Raw genomic sequence first — 16643 nt, 5'->3', positions numbered from 1 at the left:
GAGTATCATGTACCTAATTTTACTGAGGAAGCTCTATTCTTGAAGTACTTTATAAATGTGATTCTGTTTGGTAACAGAAGGCCATGTGACATATACATTGAATTAGCTAGGCATCTGTCATCAGAAGAAATTTTCAGATGGCTTTAAAATGTTGAAAAGGAGGGGCACCTAGTGGTTAAGCATCTGCCTTTCAGCTCAGGTCATGACCTTGGAGTCTTGGGATCAAGCCCCTCATCGGGCTCCCTGCTAAACAGGGAGACTGTTTCTTTCTGCCCCTCCCCATGGCTCATTCTCTCCTCTCTCTCAAATAAATAAAATCCTTAAAAATAAATATTGAAAAAGAGTGGTGTGGTATGTGTGCACTGAGAGTTGGAGGAGACCTGGTCCCAGGCTTCCTCCCTGCCTCTCTGTGGGCGGCTCCCTAGGCAGGCAGGGCTCCTGCCTCCAGTCTTCCCTCTGTAAGACGGGGAGGGGAAAAAAAGCAGTGTTACAGTTTTACAGCAGGCAAAGTCCTGTAAATAGACTCATACTGAAGTTGTATGGTCTTTTTTTTAAGATTTTATTTATTTGAGAGAAAGAGCACAAGCAGGTAGGGTGGGGAGAGAGAGGCAGAAGGAGAGGGGGAAGCAGGCTCCCCATTTAGCAGAGAGCCCAATGTGGGGCTCAAATCCAGGACCCTGGGACCATGACCTAGCCAAAGGCAGATGCTTAACCGACTGAGCCACCCAGGCGCCCCAGTTGTATGGTCTGTAATTAGTTCTAGTGATGTTTATTTATTTATTTTTAAAGATTTTTATTTATTTTTTTGAGAGAGCATGAGCAAGGTGAAGTGCAGAGGGGGAAGCAGACTCCCCACTCAGTAGGGAGCCTGATGTGGGGCTCCATTCCAGGTCTCAGGGATCATGACCCGAGCCGAAGGCAGACGCCTAACCTACTGAGCCACCCAGGCGCCCCTGTTGATGCTGAATTTACATGCTTAGATAAAGCAGCTGTTTATAGTAGCATAAGGCACTAGCGTACAGTATGAAGAGTTCGCTTATGTAACTGTCACTATAATCAAGATATAGAACATTTCCATCTCCACAAAGCTCCTTCGTACACCGTGGCTGGTAGTTCCCGCATCCCTCTCCAGCGTCAGACCACTACTGATCTGCTTTCTGTTGCTTTAGATTAGATTAGCTTGCCTGTTGTGGAATTATACAGAACCGTGCAGAATATTCTCTTGTGTGCTCTATTTTATGAGCAGGACTCCTGTGCCTTTGGTCTTCAGAACATGTTCTTGTCCCAGGTGGCAAGAGGACGAGTGTGCCAGTGTTTGAGAAGCAGCCGAAGAGCTGTGGGCTTCTTCCTTGCCTCCTGCTCTCTTCCTGTCTGACTTCGTAGTCTTTAATTTAAATCTCGCAGTCTGACTCCAGTACATATAAAAGTAAAATGCTGTGAAACCCCACGCAGTATTCATTCCAACCTCTCGGCCCTGCTTTGAAGGTCAAGGATGAGCCGGACTCTCCGCCGGTAGCGCTGGGCATGGTGGACCGCTCTCGAATTCTGCTGTGTGTCCTCACCTTCCTCTGCCTCTCCTTCAACCCCCTGACCGCCCTGCTGCAGTGGGGAGGGGCCCACGGCTCTGACCAGCACCCGTACTCAGGCTCTGGCCGCAGCATCCTGTCCCTCGAGTCAGGTAGGTGGAGGGCCCGTTGTATCCCCCAAGCACGGGTGGGCTGCTGCAGCAGGGGACAGGCCCCATGTGTGCACTCTGCTTGGCTTGTGCACCGGGTCCCAGAGGGCTTTTGTACCAGGCCTGCCAGGGATTGGCATAAGTCACATTTTGGCAGTAACAGGGCAAGCCCGAGTTCAGTCAGTAAGAACAAAAGAAATCAGGAACCCACGCTGCTGTTACCATTGGGCTTGGGGATCTGGGGAGGGAAGGTGTCCCTGTTTGAAGGAGGATGTGGCATTTTTGCCCAAGTCTTAAAACCGATGGTCTCACCCCACCTTGACTAACAAGGATTTTTGTCATCTTTGCTATCTAGCTGTGGCTCCTGGCTCCATAGTGACAAGGGCTACAGGGTTCCTATTTAGGCTACAGAACTGTCCCAAATTTGCCTGGGGTGCAGAATAAGGTTATGTCTTAATCCTATGGAAAGCGTTCAGACACTGTTACTAAATGAAGCCATCTTGTTCTCCACGCTTCTGAAAATGAGGTGGAGGGCTCTAACCTGTTAGATGCGGGGGTCAGTTGGGGGGCCTGCTGTCCCCTCGGACTGCTCTCGTGGGCTCCGCTGAGGCGTGCCTCTTCAGGTTCTGGAGGCTGGTTTGACTGGATGATGCCAACACTCCTCTTATGGCTGGTAAATGGTGTGATCGTCCTGAGCGTCTTCGTGAAGCTGCTGGTCCACGGGGAACCGGTGATCCGGCCCCATTCACGCCCTTCGGTCACCTTCTGGAGACACCGGAAGCAGGCAGATCTGGACCTCGCCAGGGTAAGGTCTGCAGCTAATAACTCAGCGACTTCTGCCGAGCACCCTGGTGTGTGAAGTGCTGGGGCGGGTGCTTGTGGGCAGCAGGAAAGGACCCTGCCCCTGCCGGTCACAGGGCAGCAGAGGAGAGGACCCCTGTGTGCGAATGATTCCACGGACACAAGATAACCTGTGGTGTGTGTTATCACAGAGGAAGAGGAGAGTGCTCTGGGAGCTGCGGCAGAAGGGACAAGGGGCGAGGGAACCTGGGGCTTGAGCCGAGCGGTTGGGGCAGGGATGACCTTCCAGGTGGAGAGGTCATGAGTAGATGGGCTCCTTGGGGACCAGCAGGTCGACAGGTATGTCTGGAGTATAGGATACATTTGGGACAGATGAGGGCTAAAGCTGGTCATGTATCTTGGGCCCAAATTGGAGAGATCGTTGACTAGTAACTGATCTGGGGCTTTTTTTTTCCCCCAGTTCTCTGGAGAACCAGGAAGGTTTTTGAGCAGGGAGATTAGCTGAAAGTTTATGGGAAGGATTCTGGGGCATCTCACAGCATCGAAGGAAGAGTTCAAGGTCACGTCTCAGGAACAAGAGCGGGAACAGTCCTCAGCTGCAGTATACCATGGGCCGACTCTCCCATGGGCTGGTGGTGGTGGGTTGCAGTGCCCACCGGGGAGAATCTGATCGGGTAGCCTGGAGCTGCCAGCCGGGCCGAGAGCTGTGGCTCCTGGACTATAGGTGTGGTTGTTGGAGGCCGACCGCCTGAAGCAGGCCTGTTCCCAGAAAAACCGCATTCCAAGATGTATACCCTAGAGGCGTGTTCAGGTCTGTGTTTCATGATTGTCAGTTTGGCGACCGCAGGACGGATGGGTTGCGGGAAGGGGCACGGAAGCAAGTTAGGGGCTCTTGGGACAGACTGGATCAGAGGCGGTGAGAGCCTGGAATTGAAAGGAAAGACTGATTCAGGAAGTGTTGAAGATAGGCGGTGAGTGGAAGTGACTCGGCATTGACTCCGGGGTGGGGGAGGCTGGAGTTGTGGTGGCCTCTGTCTGAGCTGTGCTGCTCGGAAGTACAGTGAGAGGGTCCTGGGAGTGAGAAAGGGCCGGGGGCAGGGTTGAGGTGCATCTGGAACCCACCCATCAGCCAGAGAGGGGTGCTCCCCTTGTACCGATCGATCCACTACCTGTGATGATGCCAGAAGGAAGTGCAGCTGTGCCCACTGCAGGACAGGAGAAGGGAGAGGACGGTTTCCTTCTGGTTGCTGGTCATGAGAGAGAGACCTTCACTTCAGGCCCACAGACTCTCCATTGGACCCTCTCAGGTTGGCATAGAGTAGTTTATTGAGATCCTTGGTTCTGGTCGTGTAGCCAGGTGTTTGTCTAAGACGGTGGCTCTCAGACTTAAGCAGGCAACGGATTACCTGGAGGTGATCAGAACCCCAGAGCTTCTGATTCAGCAGGTGTGGGGAGAGTGGGGCTAGAGCACCAAGGATTTGCATTTCCAGCAAGATCCCAGGGGCTGATGCTGCCGGTCCCCAGGAACCACACTTTGAGAACCGAAAAGCCTAAAAAGTCACATAAGCCTGAAAGATCATCATTTAAATCCATCTTCTCATCTTATGTGTAAAACTACTGTGGGAGGGGCGCCTGGGTGGCTCAGTGGGTTAAAGCCTCTGCCTTCGGCTCAGGTCATGATCCCAGGGCCCTGGGATCGAGCCCCACATCGGGCTCTCTGCTCAGCACGGAGCCTACTTCCCCTCCTCTCTCTGCCTGCCTCTCTGCCTACTTGTGATCTTTGTCTGTCAAATAAATAAATTTTTTAAAATCTTAAAAAAAAAAAAAAAGCTACTGTAGGAAATTCTCAATAGTGTTTGCTCAAAGATAGACCACAGTACAATCCCAATTTAGTAAAAAGGCCAGGAGAAAATGCATGAAAATGTCAGTAACCATGGGAGGTAAGGTTACAGGTGATTTCTTCTTACCTTTTCATTGCTTTCTGAATTTTCCCAGACTCTTCAGTGATCATGTGTTACTCTGATCATCTAGGGAGTGAAGGGAAAGTAAAAGTTTTTGTGGTGCAGTCGGCTAGGTGTCTGACCCTCGGTTTCGGCTCCAGTCACGGGCTCAGGGTCGTGAGACAAGACACTTCATCGAGCCTGCCTCTCGGCATTCAGCAAAGAGCGTCTGCTGAAGACTCACTCCCTCTGTCCCTGCCCCCCTCTCTAAAATAAATAAGAACATCTTTAAAAAATAAAAAAAGAAAGCAAAATGAAAAGGCTGCAGCGAGATCGCAGTGAACGACCCCCCCCCCCCCCTTGCTGCCTTACAGGGGGATTTTGCAGCCGCTGCGGCCAACCTGCAGACCTGCCTGTCGGTGCTGGGCCGGGCCCTGCCCACGTCTCGCCTGGACCTGGCCTGCAGCCTCTCCTGGAACGTGATTCGCTACAGCCTACAGAAGCTGCGCCTGGTGCGCTGGCTGCTGAGGAAGGTCTTCCAGCGCCGGCGGGCCGCCCCTCCGGCCACCGCGGCGGGCTTCGAGGACGAAGCGAAGGCCAGTGCCCGGGACGCGGCCCTGGCCTACCACAGGCTGCACCAGCTGCACATCACAGGTGAGGGGGGCCGCTCCTGCCCCGGCCAAAGCCCTTTTCATGCTGCTCTCCTAGAACACCCGGACAGACCTCCCACATCTGCGACTGCAGACGTGCCTCGTTACCATAGCTCATCGGTTTAAGGCACATGCGTTTTCACATTAACCTCTGTACACTTGGGCCGTGTCCTTCACACAGTGGATGGTGTGTCTGAGTTGGCTCTGTTTTTTCCTTAGTGGTACTTAAATTACTAGTAGACTTAAAACGGATGTCACTGTAGATGCGGTGAAATGTCATCCATTTCACTCAGCAGACTCCTGCCCTGATAACTGGCAGGCAGGTCTGCAAGTGAGTTCCGATTTTGGGTGGTGGAGGTAGCAGAAGGCCCTGGTTTCAGTTGCAGGGTGGGGGTTACTGTTTAGGGTTTCAGGAAAGGCTTTCTGGAAAGTCTCAGCTTTGCATGACAGGATGGTTCTCCAGCCACATGGAAGGGGGTGTGCCTTCCAGGCAGCGGGATGACTCTTGAGAAGAAGAGCTTGGTGGTCGTAGAGCCAGCCGGGCAAGGGGCGGGGGGCAGCGGTGACAGGAGCCAGACTGTGATGACACCGTCAGATTCTGAAGTGAGCAGATTCGCTCTGATGGCAGGTAGAAGGTAGAGGATGAAGGCTGGCATCATGGAGGCCAGATGAGAGCAGATGCAGCTGGAGACGAGAGGGGGTGGGAGAACAGGCGGAGAGAGAGAGCAGAAGCTCTCGTTGACAAGAATTGGGGGCCCTGTGGACATGAAAAGAGCGGTGAGGACGGTTCCCCGGTTTCTTGCTTGAGAGTCTGGGGGAATGGTGTTGCTGCCAGCAAAGGTGAGGGGAAAAGGCTGGAGAGCAGTTTTCTAGGGAGAAGGGAAGAGTTTCGTTTTGGACACTTGCCTGTGAGAACTGGAGGGAAATGATGCATGGCGGTGGGCGAGCTGGACCTGTGGCCCGAGAAGGTGGCTTGGTCTTTGTCCTTTAGTGAGAATGAAAGCCGAGGTTGCTGATGAGAGGCCTTTGGAAGGGGAACCTCAAGGAACCCAGAAAAACATCACATATCATGGGCAGGCCAGGGGCAGGAACCAGGCGAAGGCTGCCTGAGAGGTTTGGTGCTGGGGGAGCGAAATCAGGGCTCAAGAAGGGAGGTTGCTACGGGGATAACCGCTGAAGGTCAGAAAGCAGCAGTGGGGTGTGGTAACAGGAAGGTGGTGGAAATGCCCTGGTGAGGGAGCTTCGGCCCAGAAACGGGGCGCTAGCAGGCCCCAGGCATGGAGTGAATGGGAGATGAGACCCGTGGGGCCAGCCATGGGGTTTTAACACCTGGGATCATTGTAGAGTTCTGGCAGCGGGTCCCTGTCTGCAGACCCGGCTTTGTTCTTCTCTCCCCTCTCAGAGTACGCTCAGGGGATGGAACCAGCTCCCTCCCAGGTCTCTGCTCAGGGGGCTTCGTCCTCCCAGCTGTCTTGTTCTGGAGAATTCCACCTGGGGTGGGTCACTCATTCCCTTGAACATTTGCTGAGCGCTCTGTGGGCCTGGCTTTATTCAAGGCACTGAAAGGACAAGTGACTAAAACCTGGTCCTGTCATTGCCCTCCACCTTCCCTCCCCTGAAGATAGAAAGTCAGATGGTGTCTCCTGGGGGAGAGCAACACCTGATGTCCATGCAGAACAAAGTGTAGGGAGTAATAGAAAGATGGGGGAGGCAGGGTGGCCCTGGATGAAGAATGTGGGGCTGACGAGGTCAGGAGGCCTGGCTCGGCCACTGTCTGGACCGTTGACATGGGTCCCCCTGAAGCATAGCCTCCCTGAGCAAAACTGGCTTGTCCTGGCCCATGCCCGGCCCTGTAGCAAGGACCAAAGCGAGCAACAGTGTGACAGCCTCATGGCCTTGATGGGCCCTCATTGCCCACACAGGGACACTTCCGCCCCTGACTTCAGGGTCACACCACATAACTGCAGCCCTCACACGGAGTGTGTAGGAAGCCTTCCTGGCCTTCCACTGCTAACCCAAGACTTGTCCAACGTCATTGCCATTTTGTTACTTACTCCTCCAAAAAGGGTGTACTTAGATATTATGCGTTCTTTTACAATGAAAATAAATTCACATCATTTTTTTTTCTTGTTGTTTTTTCAATTTTTATTATCTTTCTCCATGTTTGGAGATGCAAGATGTTTCCCAGAACATGGTTGTGTCTGGAAAGTATCGCAGTACCTACCTCTGAGGCCCCTACAACCACCTGCAAACAGCCCGTGGGCCACATGTGAGGCACTTGACATGCATTTCCTCTCGGCCCCAATAGCCTGTGAGGTAGAAAGGAACACACAGCTCCTCGCCCACAGAGCCTAGCATCCGAGCCGGGAGCATCCGATGACAGAGTTCAAGTACTTTCTCTAGTCCTTGTGCTCTTGCTCTGATTACACTGGAGAACACAGAAAAAAAGCTCGGTTTGGAGGAATCTGTCAACTCAGCGTCTGTTTCTGCCTGCCACAGGGAAGCTTCCTGCAGGGTCTGCCTGCTCTGATGTACACATGGCTTTGTGCGCCGTGAACTTGGCCGAATGCGCAGAAGAGAAAATCCCGCCGAGCACGTTGGTTGAGATTCATCTGACGGCCGCCATGGGGCTCAAGACCCGGTGTGGGGGCAAGCTAGGCTTCCTGGCGGTGAGTACCCTGCAGCTCCCTCCTGCAGACCAGTGCGAGGTGCGCCTCCCCGGCCAGGAGCTAAGATGCAGAAACAGGTGTGGGCCCTGCCTTCGGGGGCCGACTACCTAGACGGGTAGATACTGAGTCAGTGGGTCTTTTCACAAATTTGAGGCACGAAACAAAGCAGGCCCACAGATAACAAAACCCCTCCTGGCCCTTATAAGCACAAGCAGGACATTTCAGTGCCTGAAATAAGACGGATTCAGTGAGACAGTGACCCACATTCTAGGGGGTTAAATATATGACCCTTCTGTTCTTCGAGCGGTCGTAAAAATTACTGAGATTTTTATGGTTGTGTCTCCTGGTGTTTTTATTCACACAAAATGTAGTTAGTGCGTATCTTCTGTTACTCTCAGTCCAGAAATGGAAAACAGTGCACGTCTTCAAGGAGCTCAGGTCAGACCCGGGGCAAGAACAGCTATTATCAGGCGCCAGCATTGTGCCTGGCATGGGGCCAGCCTTGGGAGTTCACAGTCCTTGTTATCAGCTGGTTCCCCACATCTGCTGACCTCGGGCTTCCTCTTACTCCAGCAGAAAGAGACGTTTTGTTCGGTGCCTGCTTTGAGTAGGCTGCTGTGTACATGCACTGTGGTCAGCAGAGAGCGATCACATCTCCGTCTGTTGCCGTAGCTCAGTCGTGACACTGGTGAGCTGATGAATAGGAACGTGCCCTTTGGGGACGCTGATGTTTCCTGAAATGTGTCACCCTTGTCTAGGTGACAGAGGACACAGGAAAGCCCCATGTGCTTTCTGTGTCTCAACTCTATTTCAGCGACCTTAGTTAGATAAGATGTTCATTCAGGGGGCGCCTGGGTGGCTCAGTGGGTTAAGCCTCTGCCTTTGGCTCGGGTCGTGGTCTCATGGTCCTGGGATCGAGCCCCACGTCTGGATCTCTGCTCAGCGGGGAGCCTGCTTCTCTCTCTCTCTCTCTCTCTGCCTGCCTCTCTGTCTACTTGTGATCTCTCTCTCAAATAAATAAATAAAATCTTTAAAAAAAAAAAAGATGTTCATTCAGCAAATGTTACCGAGTCCCTGCTCCAGACCAGGTGTTTGCTGGAGCAGAAGCGCAGTGCTGTGCAGTGTGTCTGCCCTGTTCTCAGGGAGCAGCCAGGCTGGCGGGGCATCCAGACAAGGAACAGGCCTTAAGAACCATGGGTGAGTGCAAAGCTGGGGCTCACTCGGCTGCCCAGAGAGCACGCTGCTCTTGACCCAGTGTTAGCGGAAGGCAAGGTAGCATTTCTGGGCAAGGCCAGTTGAGGCTGAGAGAAGACATCGGCTAAGGCCGCTTCCCTGTCCCATTTGTTTGTCCTGGTGCTCTGGGCCGATGTCATCACACTTTTAACTTCTCTGCCCCCAAAAAGTGTTTTGAAGACATTAATTGCATCGAGATAACAATTCATATATAGAAAAATGTATACATTTTAATGTACAGCTTGTTGGATTGTCACAGAGTGAACTCACCCGTGTAACAACTGCCCTGATCAACAAGTAGGACTTGCAGGGCCCCTGACTGGCTCAGTCAGTGGAAGACACAACTCTTGATCTCAGGGTTGTGAGTTCGAGCCCCACGTTGGGTATGGAGATCACTTAAAAATAAAATTTTTAGGGGCACTTGGGTGGCTCAGTGGGTTAAGCTGCTGCCTTCGGCTCAGGTCATGATCCCAGGATCCTGGGATCGAGTCCCACATCGGGCTCCTTGTCCAGCAGGGGAGCCTGCTTCTCTCTCTGCCTCTGCCTGCCACTCTGCCTGCTTGTGCTCTCTCTCTGACAAATAAATAAATAAAATCTTAAAAAATAAAATAAAATGACTGTCCTTGCCCCACAGCACCAAGTGGCACTTCTGTCATAAATCAAGTGCCCATGTATAACGAGTCTGCTTCTGGATGCTCCAGTATGTTCCATTATGCCAACACCACATGCCCCTAGTGGCTGAATCTTCTAATATGTCTTGATATCCGGGAGTGTCAGCCCTCTAGCTTTAGTGACTAGGTTTTGCCCTTTTACCTTCCTGTGTAAATGTTGGGATCATCGTATCATCCCAGAAGCCCCCCTGGGGTTTTGATTGTCCTTACTGCCAAGAGGAAGCTGCGCTTCTGAGGGACTCAGCCCACTTGAGGAGGGTGTGTGCGTGGCAGCCGAGGATCAGAAAGATGGTGCCCTTGAAACTGTCCCTGCCGGGGCACCTGGGTGGCCCAGTCAGTTAAGCGGCTGCCTTTGGCTCCAGTCATGATCCCAGAGTCCCGGGATCGAGCCCCGCATCGGGCTTCCTGCACGGTGTGATTCTGCTTTCCCTGTTCTGCCACTTGCTTTTTTCCAACCAAACAGTGAGTCTTGGGCCTTTGTCTTTGCGGCCTCCTTACTCCACGGAGGCTCCTGGCACCGCAGCATGGTTGCTGGGGGCATCCGGTTGCTTCCCATATTTGCAGTTACGGTGCTGTGGGCCGTGTCCCCTCACGCTGTCCTCACCTGCTTGTCCGAGTCTCTCCTGAGGTGAAATCTCTAGAAGTGGTGGTGTGCGCTCCGAGGGCATTAATATCTGGAACACCATCAGTATGGCCAGAGTTGGGTTTTCAGTAAGGCTGAGCAGAGGAGAGGAACTGATTTCTAGGAAAGGAACCACCCCTTTCATGGATTGGCATCTCTTGAGAGGGGCCAGACTCAGAGACCCAGACAGTCCTTCCCTGAAGGGGGCGGGGGAAGCAGGCTCCCCGCTGGCAGAGAGCCCAAAGCGGGACTCCATCCCAGGACCCTGAGACCGTGACCCGAGCCGAAGGCAGAGGCTTAACCCACTGAGCCACCCAGGCGCCCCAGTCGAATATAATTAGCTAGCAAATGAGTCGGGCTTTGAGAGCAAGCAGAGGGCTGGCCTCTGAAAATGATTTAGACCAGAGATTTCCAATCTTTCACTTCATGGCACCCTTTGAGTCTCCATAATTTTTTCATGGTTGCCCTGGGCTAAAAGAAATACCTAACAGTTCTGTTTATTAGTTAGGTACAGACATCTTAATACATATTTATGTCTTAACAGTTTAGTAGTTATTGAAGAAATAGACACAAAGTTGAAAGAAGAAATAGTATTTTTTTTCTTGATAACTATTACTGCTGATCACTGGGGTACATGGACCTGTTGGGTGTCACATACCTTCTCAGACTTTGAAATCAGAGTAATACCACCACTGACTTCTGATTTTCAGACAGTGCTTCCTTTTATTTATTTATTCAGAGATTATTTACTTAGAGCAAGTGAGTGAGCAGAAAGTACAGAGGCAGAGGGAGAAGCAGACTCCCACTGAGCAGGGAGCCCGACATGGGGCTCCATCCCAGGACTCTAGGATCATGACCTGAGCCGAAGGCAGATGCTTAACCGACTGAGCCACCCAGGCGCCCCCAGTGCTTGCTTTTTATTACAATAGCCTCTTAAAACTCAGCTTCGTGAAGATATGACATCCAAAGGGAGATCGTGCAGTCTCAGGTCGAGACTTCAAACTGCCACTTCGTAGTTTATGCGGTGTCTGACTCGTGTTGGGCGTGGCTGTATTTACTTCAGAAATGTGAACTTCCCGTGGTGCCCCTGCAAGTTCCCTGGGTGCTTTGGGGTGCCTCAGCACACAGTTTGAGAACTATAGGGTGAGCCTGGTGTGGGAGGGACACTGTGGAACTGGGCCTGGCCAGGAACTGCAGGGTGGCTCTCAGGATCTAAGCAGTTCTGAGTCTCCTGCCACAGCCGCTCGGTTTGGCAGTTAGCAGATGAGTTAGAGGGGACCCGGCTCCTAGACCGCAGCCTGGGGGGATTCTGTCTGTAAAATTTAGGGAGATTATCGTAGGGTGATAATGCCAAGAAAATTAAAAGAGCAACAGAAATCATTCTTTCAGTTTGCCTCCTAGAAATTATACTGTGGATGATTGTACCCCAGGATTTATATGTCTTATTAATACAAACCACTAAACTCCAGCTCTCACACACACAGACACACACACACACACACTGAGGTTTTTCTGCAGTATTAAGCTTACAAATATATTCTAACTTAATGATTTTCTAAGTCATTCTTTGGGTTCCTTTTGCAAAACCGCCTAACGAGGCTTTGTTTTTGCTTTTCTTGCTGATATTTGGGATTTTCTGAGGGACCAGTTGTTTTTTATTGTTATTTTGTTTTTAAAAAGATTGTATTTATTCATTTGTGAGAGAGAGAGGGAGCGCATGAGCAGGGGAAGTGGGAGAGGAAGAAGCAGACTCCCCGCTGAGCAGGGAGCCTGATGTGGGGCTCGATCCCAGGACCCCAGGATCATGACCTGAGCCAAAGGTAGACACTTAACCGACTGAGCCACCCAGGCACTCCGGGACCAGTCGTTCTCAGTTTCCCCTGGAGTGCCGCTGTGCTCCCTTGCTGATGAGGCAGCCGTGAGAAGCTTCTCTGACTTCAGACGCCTTGGGATTGCCCGTGCCCCACGCCCAACCTCTTGGCCCATTCCGGCTCCTCCACTGCAGTTACAGGCTCAGATTCCGCAGCACTTTGTTGAGGGTCAGGTGAAGGTCATGGGATTCCTCTGCATTTGTTCTCCAGTATCCCGTCTGGAATATGGCGGTCAGCCAAGAGGAGGGAAGGTCATGACTGCTGCTGGCCCCGCGATTAGAGACTCCGGGGAAGTGCCGTGATCATATTGGGGGATCTCTGTAGGGCAGTTGGGCCAGGCCATCCAGGCCATTTTCTCTCAGATTCAGGCAGCACGCTCCGGATTCACCTCCACCGCCCCCATGAGAGTCTGTCATCTCGGTCTGTGTTCCCCGAGTAGCTATTTCTGACCCTGGCATTCAAGTCGTCTGAAGCCGTTACATTAGCTGATGGGGGCTTAGAGCCCAGTAAAGGTCAGAACCATCAGACTGAACCAGACAGGGAGGCGCTGCCCTCATTGTGGAGGCAGGGGCGGAAGTGTGAAGGTTAAGTCCGCGAGCCTGTCCCAGTGGCCCCTCTGGGTTTCCTGAGCTCTGGGTCTTGTGCTTCTCCCTCCCTCCCATCCTTCTTGGCTCAGCTTCTCGTTCACAGTAGCCCGCACTGAGTGGGCTTATGGGTTGGAAATCATGGATTTTAGAGTAAAAATATCATCTCTCAGTAAATGACAAAATTTCTGAAAACATAGCTGGATAGCACGCCTGCAGCTCTTCCTGGAGGCCTGGAGTGATGAGACCCCGCAGGTGAGGAGCGGCCTGGGAGACGAGGGCACTGGCTTCCAAGGGCCCAGCAGAGAGGCTCTTGGAGTCTCTCCCAGTCTTCGCTCACAGGCTGGTGTTCGCGTCAGGGGATCCTCTAGGCCTGGTGCTGCAGTCTCTTTAGGGGACTAGATAAAGCCCTTGCAAAGCCAGCTTTGGGGGGAAAGACAGCAGCCGTAGACACGCATGCCTGCGTGGATCCCTGGACGAGCCTGGGCTCTACCCCGTCACTCCAGTGCTTTCCAGCGTTGACGGTGACAAAAATAACAGTTCCTAGCTGCTTGCTGTGTGCCTTTTCTCTACTCTTAATACTCAGAGGTTAAAGAGATGAAAAACCAGTCAAAGCAGAACACTCTTTTGCCTCAAAATATTCTTAAGGATAAGTAATTAAAATGCCAGATCAGGAAAAGTCCCAGGATCTGGGGCGGGGGTGGCGCCTGGCTTGGCCCTGCGAGGCCCTCAAAGGGCTGAGGGTGGACATGCAGCTGCAGAGCCTCTGTGACCTCTCCTCTGCGAACCTCCCCTCCTCACCTCTGCAGGTCGAACGCCAGCAGGGCCAGAGGGGGATTGCGCGAGGGTGAGGCCAACCGAGCAGGGCAGGGTGCAGCGGGGGCCCCATATGTGCCCTGAAACCTTCCCCTGCTCTTGCCGGTCACCAAGTCGAGCTGGCTCCCCCAGAGCCACTTGGCCTGGTTTCGGTGGCGTTTACTTCCATGGAGGTAAGGGGCCCGGCCCCCCTGATCAGTCCCCAGCCTGCCTCCACCACAGTGGTGCTTTCTGAAGGCCCCGTGGTGGCTGCAGCTGGCATCCTGCCACCCTGGAATCACCCCTGGTCCTTGTCCTTCTGCAGAGCTACTTCCTCAGTAGAGCCCAGAGCCTGTGTGGCCCGGAGCGCAGCGCGGTCCCCGACTCACTGCGATGGCTGTGTCACCCCCTGGGCCAGAAGTTTTTCATGGAGCGGAGCTGGTCGGTGAAGTCGGCTGCCAAGGAGAGCCTCTACTGTGCTCAGAGGAACCCAGGTGAGAATGTGGCAGCCATCGGGGATTGGAGAAAGCCACAAGAGCCTCCAGGACTTCAGGGGGACTGTGCTCCAAACACACAGGGACACAGGTGGTCTCAGTCTCGTTCTCCCCAAAGCTCAGGGACGTCACAGACCTGGCTGGCCGCTGAGCTAGGTTTGCAACTCACCTCTCCCTGACATTCAGAGCCTGGGGCCCTTGTCTCCATCACATTGTTCTGGGTGCTTTGGAGACACAAAGGATGAGTGGAGAAAGGATGAGGAGTTGCTGTTCACTGGCCCCAGCCCCCCAGTCCCACTGGAAAGCAGTCCTATACGGCGCGGTTCGAAAACAGTAGGCGACAGGCGGTCATCAAGTGCTCAGAGTGGTGGTCGGGACAGGGCCCCAGGCATGGAGATGCTGGCTTGCTGTCCCTGGTGTCTGACAGTGATTGGAGGTGACTTGTCCTGCTCTCAGACTTGGGCGGCCAATGGCTTTCTGCTCTCTGCGTGCTCTCCCCTCTCTAAAGTGGGAGCATGGGGAGAGTGAGGCGTGTTCTGCAGATAAATGGCCCAGGCACGAGCTTCCACTATCTTTTTTTCAAAAACAATCACTTACGGCTCAGTGTAACGATGGGTGTGCAACACCAAAAAGAAAGGGTAAAAGTTAAAGTCATCCTGAATCTCAGCTCCATCCCCACGGTCTGCTTTGTCTATACTGCAAACTTCCATAGGCTTTCTCACCTCGTGGGGACTCCATTTCTAGGCCCTATTGCCCAGAATGTGTTCCCCGTCCTTGTCAGGTAGCGGCCCTGACAAGCGACCCCTGCATGGGACAGGAGGGAAGGGGCCGCTGCCACCCTGCTTCGGGCCTGCCAGCTGGGGACTTGGCCGTGACGGCTGTTGCAAGCAGTACAAGGCCCTTGTTCAATCAGCGCAGCCAGACCATCATTGGCCACAAAGTTCTGGAAAACAGGAGCATGTCATGTCAAGGCAGTGGCCGCCACTTTGTTGTCCTCTGCTGACTGTCCACCTTCCCATTTCTGTTTCCTGCTGAGGCTTGCCGCCCCAACCTTGAATGGAAGGCTGGCACTGCTGGGAGACACAGCACTGCCCTACCTCATGTCCCTCAGGTCCCCGCACCTTCCAGCTATCGAATAGGGTGCTTTGGGGCTTTGCTGGAGAAGGGGGTTCAGTTCCCATTCAGACAGGAGAGCTGTTTCTGGGGTTCCTCTCCCCTTCCTCTGTTTTCTCAGCAAAGCCATAATGGCCTTATGAGAACACCCTCTGACCCTTTTGGCCTTTCTCCTCTTCTTCAGCGGACCCCATTGCCCAGGTCCACCAGGCGTTCTGCAGGAACCTGCTGGAGCGAGCTGTGGAGTCGCTGGTGAAGCCTCAGGCCAAGAAGAAGGCTGGAGAGCAGGACGAGGAGTGCTGGTAATGCCCCCGGGACGGGCCCCTGCCTCGGGCATCCGCGAGGCCCACATGCCTGGCAGGAGACAAGCCCCGTGTAGGGTGCGCGGGCAGTCAAGTGACTCCTTGGTGTCTATTTCCCAAACCTGGCAGCCCCACGAGAGTCCCGTGGGAGTTCGGACCTGACCTTTTTACCCTTTACCCCCAGACCGAGCGAGCCGAGATTTGACGAGGTTGCTGTGCTTTTTGGGGTGGGGAGGGATGGCCTGTCAGGGACAGGAATGGAATGTGGAGGGCCGAGCAGAAGGCAGACGTCTGGGGGACGTGTGCCGAGCAATTTCTTATTCCTACAGAGCAGTGGGGCGCTGTCTTTTCTCCTCAGAGTAAGACCTGCAGAGCAGACAGGTGTCCAGGTCACTGTCCCGCAAAGCCCAGGTCCCAGCTGGAGTGTACCTGAGCGGGGAAGGGAGACCAGTTCTGCCCCATGACATCAACAGACTGGTGGGAGGAGAGGACATGTGAACTAGGCCTTGAGGGGAGGAGTCAGGTTTTGCTGGACAAGGAATGAAAGAGAATGGCTAGATCATCAGGAGCCGCCCAGGGACACGTGAGGAAGGCAGGCCTGTGGAGACTGGGAATGGCGTTGGGGGCCGGGCTCAGGGTGTGCCTGGTGCCATGTGGGAGAAGGGACCAGAATGGTCACTGGGTCTTGGAACTTGGGCCTGGAAGCCAGGCATGGGGGTGGGCCGTCTGTCCATTCTGACGTGCACTGGGACTGTTTCTTTTCTTTCTAGTGAATTTTCTAATGCTCTGGAGTACCTGAAATTACTTAATTCTTTTGTGGACTCCGTGGGGATTGTGACCCCGCCCTTCTCCAGCAGCTCCGTGCTCAAGTCAGCCCTTGGTGAGCGTCGGCAGGTCGGCTCTGCAGGCCTCGTGTTGCCAAATTCCCTCCTTCCCAGCCCGTTGGTCCCAGGGGCTCTGGGGCAGCTACGAGTGTGTGCTGGAGAATCTTCTCTGGATCTGAGGCGTGTGTCTGTGACTTGCACGTAGACCCAGCTCATAGGTGCCCCCAGTTGGGTGGCATTGTGAGGACAGGAAGTCCTGACTCTGGAAGTGGGATGACGAGCAGTGGGATATCTTCCCTGGGCCCCGGCCGAGTGGGGCAGGAGCTTTCCCCAACATGCAGACTGAGCAGCAAGTGATCCAGACACTGGGGGCTGGTGGTGGCTCACTCTTGGATGCCC

General features: G+C 53.5%; 1 protein-coding gene across 1 annotated transcript in view; it reads left to right on the top strand.

Annotated features, from left to right (window-relative positions):
* Positions 1-16643, top strand: part of LOC111157453 (sterol regulatory element binding transcription factor 2) — a 56785-nt gene that overhangs the window by 31011 nt on the left and 9131 nt on the right. The window contains 7 exon segments of the mRNA XM_022518863.1: positions 1486-1678; positions 2299-2480; positions 4791-5070; positions 7566-7735; positions 13837-14005; positions 15303-15420; positions 16191-16300. Coding sequence (XP_022374571.1) covers positions 1486-1678; positions 2299-2480; positions 4791-5070; positions 7566-7735; positions 13837-14005; positions 15303-15420; positions 16191-16300 — 1222 coding nt within the window.

The sequence above is a fragment of the Enhydra lutris genome, unplaced genomic scaffold (assembly GCF_002288905.1).
Source record: "Enhydra lutris kenyoni isolate GAN:26980312 unplaced genomic scaffold, ASM228890v2 scaffoldscaffold55, whole genome shotgun sequence".
Taxonomy (NCBI): Eukaryota; Metazoa; Chordata; class Mammalia; order Carnivora; family Mustelidae; genus Enhydra; species Enhydra lutris.
Note: the sequence above shows the minus strand (reverse complement) of the source record. Positions and strands in the feature narration are given on the sequence as shown.